The following is a 14,797-nucleotide window of genomic DNA, read 5'->3' as shown; positions in this document are numbered from 1 at the left end:
TGGGGTTCGGGGGGAAAAAAAAAAAAAAAAAAAAAAAAGACAGAAAGAAAGAAAGAAAAATGAACTGACCATGCTGGTCCCTCCAGACCAGTAGAGGAAGAATCCATCTGGGTCCACTTTAAGGGTGACGAGGGTGGGTATGGCCTCCTGAACACACACAAGTAAAAAAAGCAATTAGGGAGAATTCAGTACATTACATTCATACAGTTTTACTAACAACATCAGTACTTCTATACAGAGAGCAGCAGAAATTCATTCACTTAATGATATGAACAGCATTAGCAACTGACATGAATGCTAATGAAGACTAATCACTGAGAAACAATGACACGGTTTAGAACATTTATTACGTAGAAATAATTGTTGCTAATTCAATTGCAAATTAATTAAACTTAATTAAACTGATACTACGGTAACCAAATCACAGTGGAAGCCATGCCAATACCAATCAATCAATGATGAAAGCCAATAATAAGAAGAAAGGCAAAGACATAATAATATAGGCAATTAGGCATAAGGATTTGAAAGTAAGTTAGATAAAATGCGAAATGACCGGAATGGGTGGATGGTCCTGAGGGACAGTGTGATTTAGAAATTCATGTAATGACTGAAACCAAAACCTCAAAAGCCACAGAGTGAGATATTAGAGGAGTTTAATGCACAAGTCACAGAAGCTGACGGCTGTCTGCGTATGACTGGTATTGCATATTACCAAAATATACACTTGTACTTATTTTCAAGTATGTAGTATGTAAACTACACATGGTTACACTACCTTTCAAAAGTTCAGTAAGGCTCAGTAAGATTCTTTTTTTTATGATTCTTTTTAAGAAATAAATACTTTTATTCAGCAAGGGCACATGAAATTTAACAAAAGTGAAAGTACGAGGACCTTCATAATTTCTACATCAAAAAGACTTGTGAACTAAACGTATCACAGTTTTCACAAAAATATTAAGCAGCATTTCATTATGTTTTGGTGACAATGAAAAATGTTTCTTATATATATATATATTTTTTTTTTTGAGGGCCGATGCCAATTTTAACAAACACTTATTGGCCGATTCCGATACCGATATTTGTCACTTCCTCTCTTATTTGAAATTTTGGCATCAAAATAGATAGTATTTTGATCATGTTTTAAATCAGCAAAGTTCAAAAACACCTGCATTAAATTATACTAGCAGTTTTATTGCTGCACCATCAAGTAATTTCTAATGAACATGGATTGGATCCATTTAACATTCAGCAGGCCTACATAAATACAACAGAACAAAGATACATATTAAATAAACAGTGCTTTTTAGGTAGGTTTAACAGTTTTCAGGTACAGAAATAAAGTAAACAAATGTAAAATAACACTTCACTGTATAAATTAAATACATATTAATCCTTCTTTATTGTAACAGTTCTAATTTGTTTTTGTATACATTTTAATATTTTTTGTAAGTTTTTTGTAAGTACTAAGGCGGGACTCTTATTTTGACAGGTTTTCTAGTCGGAATTGGGCTACTTTAACACTGTTGCCGCGGGTTTAAGCGACTCCAATAACGTGATATTTAGCCCCTAAAATGCGAATTTTACCAGGGGAACCCCCTCGAAACTTGATTGGGCTAGTTTTGGGCTAGTTTTGAGTAGCAATTGGGTGGGTTTTGTTGTGAAAACCTGGCAAAGTGGCAACCCTGACGGAGCTATATGGGTAAAGCACGCAGTTCTTCGGATTTAAAGTTTGTCAGTTTATTAAAATGAAAGCAGTTGAATCTTCTGTTTATTCGGCTGCAGCCATAGGCATTTTCTGGGTTTCTTCTGCGAGGCGTATTTGGAGTTTCAGCGCGAGAGCTTTACTGATGGAGATTTACTGCTGATCACAGAACCGTGCTTCACTGAAAGATACGCATGACAATCACAGCTTCTGTCGAATCGCGATCTCAATTCCATTTCAATTTATCGTGCAGCCCTAATCTGTATATATTTGTTTACTGTTAGTTGTAATAAGTGTTTTGTGTAATTCGCTGTATGCTGATGATAATGCAACTGAGAGAGAGAGTTTAATGTGCATTTCTTGTGCTGTGTTTTGTTTAGCTTTTTTGGAGTGAAAAAGGACTCAATAAAACATCAGTAAAGTTTTGGTCATCATTCAGATGAGGTCCGCTACACTTATGAAAGTTACAAAAGTTATTAAGTCAAGAATAGTGTGCGATCTTTTGTTATTTGAGTAGCATTAAAGTGCTGACAGCAGCGCTAGGATTATGCAACAGACATTACACAGCTCAATGCCTTCACGCAGTTAATTAATAAACCATCGGTTTGTTATATCTGCCTTTTTCCTTATATAGCCGATATGCCGATGGTTGTAAGTTGAGGAAAAATCGGCCGATAAATATCGGCGACGGATACATCGGTGCATCCCTAAGATAGATAGATAGATAGATAGATAGATAGATAGAACAATACAGTTAGCCCACAGTTCAATACATACATCAGTTTTTTAATCAAGGCAATTAAGTATATTTATAATCCATTGCTAATTGACATAGCCTTTATTACAGTATAGAATATATTTTCTGCCTCTTTCTGTGATAAGAAGCCACATCAGATCACAAAAGGAAGCAATTTCAAACATTTGACTGATGTTGTGAAGTAAAAACATGTTATAATGTTCTTTTGTTGGACAACAGGTTTAGAAACGCTTCTCATTAAAAGTCATTACAAAGGAAAAGATGTTTGGCATGTGTTGCTTTTTCAAATGCACGACAGAAGCGAGGAGACATTTCCTCATCTAAGTGCATGAACTCACGGGGGCACACAAACAGAGCCAGAGACTCACGGGCAGACAAAAACAGCCAATTCGGAAAGAAATAAAATGCACTGAAATTATTAAAATGCAAAACCATAAAAAAAAAAAAAAAAAAAAAAAAAGCAATTCACAAGCGCATACTGAACCGTGGATGTCGTGGATTATACAAACTTTTGAAATGTTGTGTGCATTTGGTCAGGATGGATGTCTAAATGCATTTGCCAAAACCATTAGGCAGAACAAATAGGTTAAACCATTAACATTTTTAATTATTAAATGTCTCATTTATTGACTGGACTGCCAAAAGTTAGAGTATTTCTACATAAAACTGGATTCAATCCAGGTCATAGCCATCTGTTTCAGGTAACACAAAAATTTTGTTGACTCTTATCTTTGTCCCCAAGAGTAAAAACAAAACTCTATTTGCATGTGGATTTTTTTTTTTTCCTATCTAAAATTCTTCACTGGTCCATTTACTGAAAAAAATTCAAAGACACCTACATCAGAGTACATAATCTTATGGTTTTGGACAATCAGTTAAGAGCTAATCTCATCTGTATGTGTTAGAGGTGAAGTGACATTTGGTTGAGTCTTGTGGAATGTTTGCATATGATTAAATTAATCTGGGAGCACAGATTTCCTTTACAACTTCTCTGAAAAACTCCACCCAGTGCTGGGAGATATAAACACACACACACACACACACACACACACACAACAACAACAACAACTGTCTCTAAACACAATCAAATAAATTTGCATGCTGACTGCTATTAATGTTTGCATAAACAAATATGTTAGTGTTGTGATCCTACTGCTGCTGAATAAGCTTTATTTAAAGCACCGTTTCTTCTCTGTGTGCACAGACCTCTCAAAGACATCAGGTAAGCTGATTATAATATAACAGACAAAGCTAGAAGGAAAAAAAAGACAAACAGCATATGCGAGAGACAGAAAGAGTAGCGGACCTTAGTCAGGGTAAACAACATATTTCATCTGACATGAATTAAAACAAGGCTATGAAGGATAAAAGTTCAGTGTGTTCAACAGGTTGTACGGTCTTAAAGGGATAGTTCACCCAAAAATGAAAATTCTGTCATTAATTACTCACTCTCATGCTGTTCTAAACCCCTAAGTTTTTCGCTCATCTTCAGAACACAGATGAAGATATTTGTAATGAAATCTGAGTGGTTTCTGTCCCTCTACTGACAGCCTATGCAACTACCACTTTCAAGGCCTAGAAAGTAAATACATCACTGAAGTAGTCCATGTGACTCCAGTGGTTCAAACTTAATTGTTTATGAGGTGACGGGAATGCTTTTTGTGAAATGTTTTTTCTATACAATGGAAGTCAACGCACACCAAAAGTGTTTGGTTACCAACATTCTTCAAAATGTCGTCTTTTGTGTTCCAGCAGAAAAAAAGAAATTCATACAGATTAAGAAAGACATAAAAATTTGTAAATTATGACATAATTTTCGTTTTTGCATGAACTAACCTTTAAGGTCAAAGGGTACTAATCTCCACAAACAAGAGTTTTTGATGCACTGGTAATATTTTGGAAAGATAAAAAAGGGTAAACAACATTACAAATTGAATGAACTGTATGAACTGTGCGAGTGTGTGTCAAATAAAATATGGTGTTGACCCTGACTAATGTTTATAGAGAAGGATTCAAGCTTTCTATTCAATGGAACTTTTTATGAATCATCTAAGCCAGAGTGTGTCTGTGGGTGTGTGGAGGGGAGGGAAGTGAACTTTACCCTGTAAGGGTCTCATTAGTGTGTGTGTACAGGCATATAAAAACCTGTCAAACTTCTCTGACTCCCAATGTCAACCCCTAATGATCTGACACATGCAAACATTACCACACACGCACACACACACATACACACACACACACACACACGGACGTATACAACTTTACATAATAAATAAATATTATATAAAGTTGAGCCAAATTACAGCTTAATTTTTGTGTGCACGGTTGACATTTGGGCATGTCAGAGGACTCAAAATGGTTATTTGAGTAAACCATTAAAGTGAACTGAAGCCTGTGGCCTGCACACCAGAGCAGTGCATGCAATCTCTCAGACAGAGGCACACACTGCTAATGCATCAACAATGTCAGTTATTTCAGTGGGTGAGTGGCCTGCTCTCTTGGCTCTCAGGTGTATTTGGCTTCCAGTATTTACATGCTTTTATAGCCCTTACATAATGCACATACACAAACTACAACATGACTGACTTTAACACCTCAAAGTCTGGGAATGCAGAGAGACAATGGACAGAGAGACAAAAAAGATTTTACATTGAAAATCTGCATAATCAAAGCTACCATTAATAAACCTGGGCTTTGTTTGACAGCATGTAAATTTTATGTGCCACCTTGTCAACATGCAGATTTTATGTCAAGACTTAACGTTTGGACTGAGCAGATTAGCAAGGCATGGACACATGTACATACAGGTAAGTAGGGATGTAACGATTAACCGCGAGCCGGTCGAAAATCGATTCAAATATGTGACGATTCAAATCGGTTGAGATGCCAAACAAATTGTGATACAATTGGAGTAGGAGTTTATATGAATGTATCTCTGAGGGGAACTGACTATCTTTAGAAAAGTTTACGTGGTATTTTCTTTTCATCTTGCCTCTGAACAATGCATATTAAAGTAGTATTCATAAGCGCAGCTCTGCTTTGTTTACAGCGGTAACCAGGGAAACGCTGTATCATTGCTGTTCATAAGCGCCACCTGCTGTCAGAGGGTGAATCTGCGTCTCATTCAGCTCGTCTGCTGTTTCGTTCAGATATGTTTTATGTAGTATAATTTCACAAAACTAAAGTCAGACCATTCTGTTTTTGCTTCAAATTTCGAAATTATACAGTCTCATTTAGATTAAAAACTACTCATGCTGCATGAATGCTGCATCTTTGTTTGGATCATGATTAAAATCCAGTGGTTGCCTCTAATTTTAAATGGAAAGAGCACAGACAAAGCCTTAGTTTGTTCATATTAAGAGATTTATTTTATTTGTGTAACTTACTTGTTAGATATGGGGTTTGTTTTAAAATTTCAATTTAGTTTTGTTATATTTCAATTTCACAAAGAAACGTGCAGCAATAGCCTAATAAAACGACACCTTTTCATTTACTGTATAATGTCTTAAATCTCATTTTGTAAACAAACAAAAAAAAAATCGTGAGAAAATCGAATCGTGAATCGAATCGTGAGTTGAGTGAATCGTTACATCCCTACAGGTAAGCAAGTGATAATGTAAAGCTAGTTGCTCATTATTGCTAAATAGACCCTGACGTGTAGAGCTGGATATTGAGTTCGATACTTTTTAGGCACCGACCGAATTGCCTCGATACCATCGAGCATCTAAAAATGTCTTGTCATTTGGTACCTAATTTCGACACCTAAGGGGTTAATCTTGTCAACGTCAGTGAGCCAATAAGCATGCAGCATGCTTTATGTGCCTAAATCAGTGATTGGCTCTGGGGAGGCATGAAGGAAAATGAACTAGTGTAAACGTAGCCTAGGGACATCATCAGTGAAGAGAGGGCTTGGTCTGTCTCCTGAAAAAGTGGACATGCTAATTTTTTTTTTTTGAATAAGAACTGCTGAGGTGATTTAACGATCTTAAGTATGCAGCGGTGAGCCTCACATACTGACTTAAAACTGTTCATTTTGCACTGAAAACTATTTGAACTTTATTAAAACTATAAGCACTTTTTTATTGAGTTGGTTACATTTTGTTCCTTTGTGCAGTGGCTCAGAAGATGAGTCTTTGAGTGTAAAAACCTCAACAAACTGAAGAAAAAAAAAAACTTTTATGAGGTAAAGTGTAATGTAAATTTTCTGAGGTAGTGTAATCTTGTTAAAAGGGATTTCGTAAAATTGGTATCGAAAAATAAGTATCGTTCAAGAACCGGTATCGAAGCTAATGTATCGGTATCGAAAATATTTGAACAATATCCAGCCCTACTGACGTGAGGCAGATGGGTCATGCATTACCCTGAAGGGGTTTACTTTGCTATAATAAACATCTGTCTGTACATTATCCTGCTTATTACAAGGTTACTTTCCCAAATAAATAAATGGATATTATACACAGATTTGTGTAGAAACTATTTTACCATCTTATTTGTAGATAAGCTTTAGCTAAGAATAATATTTGCAAATGTATATGACTTATATAATAGATATGACTGGCCTGTTCACACTGACATGAATGTTTGGCAAAAAATTTGGTCCAGTTTGCATGCAATTTGTTTGTTCATACCAAAGCGTAAAAAAAAGGCAGATGCGGTGAATGAAAATGTAAATTAACTCTCTGACAGAAGGTAGCACTTACTGAAAACCAGAAATACCCTAGTTACCACAGTTACCACAGTACGCAATGCGCTATGCGACTTTCCTTTTCTGACACCTGCTTATCACGGAGATGAAAGTCAAACAGTATTCACGTTTTCAAACGGCTGTTTCTACACTAAATACAAAAGAGGCAACAATCGAGAGTTCCGAATTCTTCTGCTAATCACTGTCGCTTAGAAAAATACTCTTCATGAGTGCCACTAGAGATGTAACGATTACCGGTTTGACGATAAATCGTGATAGAATACCCCACGGTTAATAATACCGTTTCATATTTTAATTATCACAATAACCGTATTCGATTACCGCGATTTGAACAACTGAGGATAAATAAATACTGGTATTACCGTTTCATATTTTAATTATCACTATAACCGTATTCGATTACCGCGATTTGAACAACTGAGGATAAATAAATACTGTCCAGCACAGGGCTCCGACCAGAGTGCGACCAGATGGGTGCATTTTGCTTTAATTTTTTCTGCTGGTTCGACTAAATTTTTTGTGCGGTCACACTGGCGTGAACACTGCATTGTTTAACTCATAAGCGCTGCCATATCTGTTGCATATGTGAAACATCAAACGGCAAAACGAAACTGAAAGCATAACGAAACCGCGCTACTCGTTTGAACTGCGCAGCGCTTATAGAGTGTCGAGCTTGGTTTATACTCGCCGCGTCAGCAGGAGCGTGAAGCAAAAATGACGCGAATGTTGGTTTTCATGCTAAAGTAACGTGACACCAAGATCGCGAATTCGAAAGTGAAAGCACCCGAACCCTGGCTTATAACATAGCAAAATAGGAACTCCCGTTCACAAAATTTAAATCACAAATAATACTGATGAAAAAGAAGGGGTTGAATGTTAATCACTTTCGTTTTCCCTAAACTATGATAAAAGTTTATCAGCACGCATTGATTAATCCCTACAAATAAAAATACTGCGACCAAATCATGTGCTGGTGTGACCAACTTAGAAAGCTAGTCGCAAAAGAGCGACCAGTGGGAAGAATGAGTCTGGAGCCCTCAAGCATAAAACACAGTTTTCAGTAACAGTCTCACGTGCGCACAGCAGCAGAGTGGTTTAGTTTTTTGTGAAAACATGGAGGAAAAGCTGGGTGGTTTTAAAGAATGCTAAGGGAATTATACAAATGAATATATGGATGAATTAATTATATGAATGTACCTCTGAAGATTCTAATTGTCTTCAGAAAAGAGTTGATGGCATTTTGTTTTCGTCTTTGCTCCATGTAATACCTAATAAAGTAGTGTTTTAAGCGCAGTGCTGTTTTGTCCTGGAATTCTACTGTTCCAAAAGCTACAGAGAGTGGATTTACAGAGTTACATTTACATTCAGCCTGGGTGCAGTTTTTGTCTGGGCCAAAAAATGGACAGAATTTGCATGCCCTGCTGTAAATTTTGACCGGTTGATGAAAAACAAGCTTATGTGGATTCTACACATTTAAACACTAAGGTATCTAGTATTATTTATGGAGCAGATAAAATACATATAATCATTTATTAATCAATTATCATTTTGACTTGACCCTTTTCTTTATTTAAAAGCTGAAATGTGAGGTTTACCATTTCTGAAACCTTTTCAAAGCTTTATTTGAACATTTACATTAGATGTTTGAACATGCTATTAGATAAACTGTTGTCAGTCATGTTGTCATTTAAAATCCAGACATCATTGGCAACGTTATCGTTTTAGTTATGCAAACAAAAACTCATTTTATTTGTTGTTTGTTGAATTTAAATGTAAAACTTGGTGAAATGATTTGTGTGTCAGTACTTTTTGAACATTTACAGTACATTTGAACAATACCGTGATAATATTGATAACCGTGATAATGTTGGTCACTATAATCGTGATTAGAAATTTTCATACCGTTACATCCCTAAGTGCCACCAAGTCATAGTTTTATGTAACAGCAGTGGCAAATATTATTGGTTGGCCAGTTTTCTTTTCAGTATGTTAGAAAAGAAATTAGAACACCTCTCCATAAATATTCACACCGAACATTTGAACAAGTCTTTATGGAGTACGTTTATGATACTTTCTTCATTCACAGTCTTCAGTCTGTTCAACAAAAGAATGAACAACAAAAGAATGAAATTCATACAGATTCCAGATTGGCAAAACATGAGTGTGAGAAAATGATGACAAGTTTAATATTAGAGCAAACTATCCCTTTAGCAAATTTACCCAGAGAGATCAAAAAAAAAAAAACCCCCGCTGACAAAAAAAAAAATAAAGGGGGGGAATGACAAAGAGTGGGAAGAAAATGCCAAAGAAATCCCAGGTTAAGGTAGGAAGGAAGGAAGGAGGAAGAGAGACATTTTCTAATAAACTATAAAGGCTGATTTACAGCAACCTTTCATAAGAGCGAATGACTTGGTCTAAAGTACACAGACACAAATAGGTCTCCTTCCTGAATGAGAGGTTGAAACAGAAGGAGAGGAAGGGCTGGAGGGGCGAGCAGAGGTCAAACACACCCATATGTGAACTGTGGGTCATCGACTCTGACACGTTCTGTTTGAGTATGCAATACTGCCTCTGTTCTTCATGCCCCTCTTCGGCCTCTATGTTTTCTCCTTGCTGAAAGTGTGCAGAGGCTTGTTTTGCAGTGAGGTGAGACTCCATTAGCAGTGTGGTAAGAGTCAACAAACGCAAGTACAGCTGCAGTGGGCCACCTGGATAAGTGTTCCCCTCTCAGCCCTTTCCAGGAAACTGTTCATAGACTGCTCTTATCCTGAATAATCAACACACGCAACCGAAAAGCTCCCAAATGCATGTATTTTCTTGTATTTGTGCTTGGCTGCTACTTGTTTCCTATATCGTTTCAAATCAGTTGTTTTCTGGCAGTAAACCAACACGACATGCTGACACATATAACATGGTATGAGGCCGGTCAAGTTTTGCATGCTGCAAACCACATCAACCCCTTGCATTGTGCGTCTGTGTGCACCAAAGGCGTTTCTTCCCAAGAAGGCAGGGAGGCAGTGCCTTTACAACAATTTTTAGAAAAAAAAATTAACAGTCCAAAAAAACCTAAACAAATATTACGAAATATGAGATCAAAGCATGTTGTTCTAAAGCAATATTGCCCTTAAGTAACACTGGTCGATCAAGTTTCAGACAGAAACAAACAGGTCTTTTGCCTCCTTTGAGATCAGTGCATTCTCAATGAGGTCCAAAAGTGTTCAGTGAATGTGAGGGGGGTCTCCATGCAGCTGTGATTGGCTGATTACCAATTACATTCACAACAGGACAACAAAACACCTAGAACTGGTGGAAATGGGTGTTTAATTATAATGTAAACAGCTCACCCACTCTGATATCACTTTCACTTGAGTCGGAATCAAAAAACTTTATCACTTAATGATCAGCCAGTGAGCCTTACTTTAAGCAACCCGTTTACCAGACTTGATGTGCTCTATGTACAGTATTTGTGTTGATCAATGTTTATATGTAAATAAAAGCCTAAAATAAATCTGTTTATTATATATAGCGATCATGTGTCTTCAGAAGACTTGGACTAAATTGCCTTAATTCATATGGATTACTTTTACAATGTCTTGTCTATGAACATTCATTTTAAGCCTTACAGTTTTAGTGGAATCAGAATCAGAATCAGAAGAGCTTTATTACCAAGTATGTTTACACACACAAGGAATTTGACTTGACGACAGGAGCTTCCAGTGTAGAAGAAAGTACAAACATAGTGCAGACATACATGATAGTGCAGACATACATAGGAATAACACAGTAGGGATGTAATATAACACTAATATAATAAAAAAAAATACAAATTGAATAATGTACTATATACAGAAATAGAAGTATAGGAAAAAATTTAATTGTTTAGATAAATGTACAGATATGTTTATTAGTGTGCAGATATGTTATTTACAAAGTGTGCAGTTTAATATAAATATAACTATGTTAGTTGTGATGGACGATGTATAATTATGAAAGATTAATTGTTCAGACTGAGTATAGCATGTGGGAAAAAACTGTTCTTGTGCCTGGCTGTTCTGGTGGTCAGTGCTCTGTAGCGACGGCCAGAAGGCAACAGTTCGAAGAGAGTGTGGGCTGGGTGTGAGGGGTTCAAGGTGATTTTTTTAGCCCTTTTCCTCACTCTGGAGATGTAAAGATCTTGGAGGCTGGGCAGAGGGGCACCAATAATCCTCTCAGCAGTCCTGACTGTCCGTTGTGGTCTCTTGATGTCTGATTTGGTTGCCGAACCAAACCAGACAGTTATGGATGAACACAGGACAGACTCAATGATAGCAGAGTAGAACTGTTTCAGCAGCTGCTGTGGCATGTTGAATTTCCTCAGCTGGCGAAGGAAGTACAACCTCTGCTGGGCCTTTTTTGCAATGGAGTCTATGTGAGTGTCCCACTTCAGGTCCATAGAGATTGTGGTGCCCAGGAACCTGAATGACTGAATAGAAGAATCGCGGAGCTCAGCGTCCTGGCTGCCATTTGCGGCGCCATCATGAATAGAGTTTCAATGCAGGGACTAAAATCTCTTTTATTAAAAATATCTTTATTTGTGTTTCAGAGATGAAACAGATTTATGGAATTGGAAAAACTTGAGGGTAATCATAATTGAGGACAGAATTTTCTTTCTGGGGAAAGTATATGGTTTTAATATATAATATGTTAATATACACATACTAAAATATTACAGTATTAGTTATTCGTTTATACTGTCATATAAATGTTGTTCCGTATGCCTTTAATCTGGAAACAGTGTACAGTAAACATTAAAAAGAGATGGAACATAAATTTAAATTGGATTAAAATGCCAAACTCAGAAAGAAGACTTTGCTTCCACATTTCAGAAGACCACCACACGCCACTGGTGTGCATGTGTTCTGACAGGATGTGTGGGCTTTCATGGGACAAACACTGGATAGATGTGTGAGGAATGAAGAAATGAGAAGGGGAGGAGAATGTGATCTGTTTGGTGGGAGGAAAAGCAAAAAAAAAATGAAATGAAAAACATAAGGAGGAAATGAATGAGGGATAAAACTGAACTTACATGTGACACTTGCATGTGAAAGCAGACTAGCATGCATAGTCGAAAAGTGTTACACTTGTAAGCATACTAAACTGGTATGTGCTTACAAGTGTAAAATCAGTATGATTCTAGAGTGTTGTGGATGGTTATGTATGATTCTACATCGCCTCCAGAAGCCTGTGGTCGGTAAGTGAGCGGCGCCTCATGGTACCATCACAGAGAGACAATAAGATCACTTTCCAGAACATTTTCATTCACTGTTCCTGACTGGTGGAATGATCTTTCTAATCCTATCCAGACAGCTGAATCCCTGACAATATTCAAGAAACAACTGAAATCTCTTCCACGAGCACCTAACTGAATATGTTGAAAAAGAAACACACACACTTCCTTTTCTATTCTTTCTTCCAGCCTGTAATGTAGGACAATGTTTGAAACTTTGCATTGCTAGCACTTCTTGTGTCAATACCTCCTTATGATAAATCACTTGTTGTATTCCTCATTTCTAAGTTCATTTGGATAAGAGTCTGCTAAAGGAATAAATATTAGTGTAAATCCTGTGGTGTTCTAGTTGGTTGCTTACTAGCTCAAGTAAAAGCAGACAAAAAAATGGAACACAGATTTGCACACGTTCTTCAACACCTGTGTGTTTACTAAATGTTTTGTCAAAATATGCCTTCGGCTAAAAGATGTAAAATTACCAGCATTGCTTAACTTGTTTAGATTAATTCTGTATATATCCAGAAAATTTACAATATATGTAATAATATTTCCAGAAAATGTGATTCTTTCACAGCTTGATCATGAGTCTCTCTACACAAAAACACACAGCCTCAATATAGGATATTTAGGGAACCATCAAAACGTAAACAACATTAATATTATAATATGTGGAGCAATTCCCTTCACAGGATGTGCCAAGCTCTTGTGTACACATGCGCACCAGACATGACTAAACATGCACAACTCCCTTCTTCCTCAAAGTCAAATAGTCTCTTAAACACACATACACACACAAAACACACAGCTTGTGCCACACTTGATATAGTCAAAACCATAATATTTAACTTGTGGGCTTAACAGTGTGAGATTTCCAGATTTACCACATCACATACAAACACGCATATGTTACGCGCCTGCTCCACAGAGCAGTTAGCATGAGTACATGACAAAGAACGATAAAGGGGTGGGAAGACATAAGTGGAAAGAGACTGACAAGTGAGGAGACAGCAAGTGGGCCATCAGGAACAGAAGCAGACTCGTGTTTGTCAGTTGTTCTGTCTTTTTCCTGTGATTTACTCCTCTCTGCCTATATGGTCTCTAATTTCTCTGTGGCTCAGCGTGCCTGGCGTCACTTCTCAGTATTTTCCTCCATGTTATCTCCTTGTTTGGCCTCTGTGTATGAAACCTCTCTCCGCTCACACACAGTTTGCCCTCCCTCCTTCCCTCTCAGAATTATCCTCCCACACCAGCCAATCCCTCACTCAGTCACCCTGTACGTCCAAGTCGTTGCTATTTTTCTGCTCCATTGAGAGAAATGTTTGCATAGTTTCTTGCCGTTCACACAGTTAATCACAAACCCTAAATACTTCCTTTGGAATTCCATTGGAGAGAAAAAGATGAATATTATAGTTCCTGTTAGGGATGCACCGAATGTTCGGCAACCGAAATTATTCGGCCGAAAATAGCAAAGAAATCTCTTTCGGTGTTCGGCCGAATAAGCGAAAAGGCCGAATAATATGTACCGAAGAATGACGTGAAGCGATCAAATACAGGCATGCACTAATGCAGCAAACATGACGGCAGTGTGAAAGTATTTAAAACTATCAGCGAAAGACGCAGAAATCATTACAAGCACGAAGCACCGACCGCGAGAGACTGTTTAGTGCTGCATGATCACATGTCTCCGATGAGAAGAAGAGGTGGCTAATGCTGGTGGTTAGGCTACTGTATGATGATTGAAATCGAGAAATAGCCTCAACCGAATAGTAAGTAAACTGCATAATGTTATATTTTCTAATGCACGCACGAATTGCATGTATTCTGACAGCACTGCACGAGCTCGCGGCGCCAGGGTTCAAAGTCCAAAGCACGAGGAAAATCTGCACTAAAACTATTACTCGTCAGTTGCTCAGTAACATTTTTGTGAATTTTTTTAAAGGCATGTGACAATGTGATACGTGCGACAAACATGTTCCCAAATTCGTAATGAGAATCATTTATAAATCTTTTATTTAAATTTTATATAAATCTTTTATCATTTATGCTGTTGTCAACAAAAAGAAGCACTGAGATCTTCCTGTGGGTTTCTGCCAAAATAAAAGCTGAGAAAAAGCAACAACTCCATCAACATTCATAAATGATAGTATTGTAATTTTACTGTTGTTCTGTAAAATAAAATTAAAAAAGACAATAATAATGATAATAATAATTACCCTACAAAAGCTTTATTAATACATTTATTATAACAGTGTTCAAATTGGGATCTGTAATATATTCTAATGTTTTAATAGAATTATCTTCTGCTCAGCAAGGCCGCCTTTATTTGTACAGTAAAAAAATACATGCCTGATTCAAGTCTCAAAAATG

At 37.0% G+C, this 14,797-nt stretch overlaps 1 protein-coding gene across 2 annotated transcripts in view; it reads right to left on the bottom strand.

Moving 5' to 3' along the window:
- LOC107661968 (1-phosphatidylinositol 4,5-bisphosphate phosphodiesterase beta-3-like) overlaps positions 1 to 14,797 on the bottom strand; it is a 72,431-nt gene that overhangs the window by 50,419 nt on the left and 7,215 nt on the right. For both annotated transcript variants that reach the window (XM_016451794.1, XM_016451795.1), the window contains exon 2: positions 70 to 147. In XM_016451794.1, coding sequence (XP_016307280.1) covers positions 70 to 147 — 78 coding nt within the window. The remainder of the gene's footprint in view (positions 1 to 69; positions 148 to 14,797) is intronic.

The sequence above is a fragment of the Sinocyclocheilus anshuiensis genome, unplaced genomic scaffold (genome assembly GCF_001515605.1).
Source record: "Sinocyclocheilus anshuiensis isolate Anshui unplaced genomic scaffold, SAMN03320099.WGS_v1.1 scaffold603, whole genome shotgun sequence".
Classification (NCBI taxonomy): Eukaryota; Metazoa; Chordata; class Actinopteri; order Cypriniformes; family Cyprinidae; genus Sinocyclocheilus; species Sinocyclocheilus anshuiensis.
This window is presented reverse-complemented; position numbering and strand designations above follow the sequence as displayed.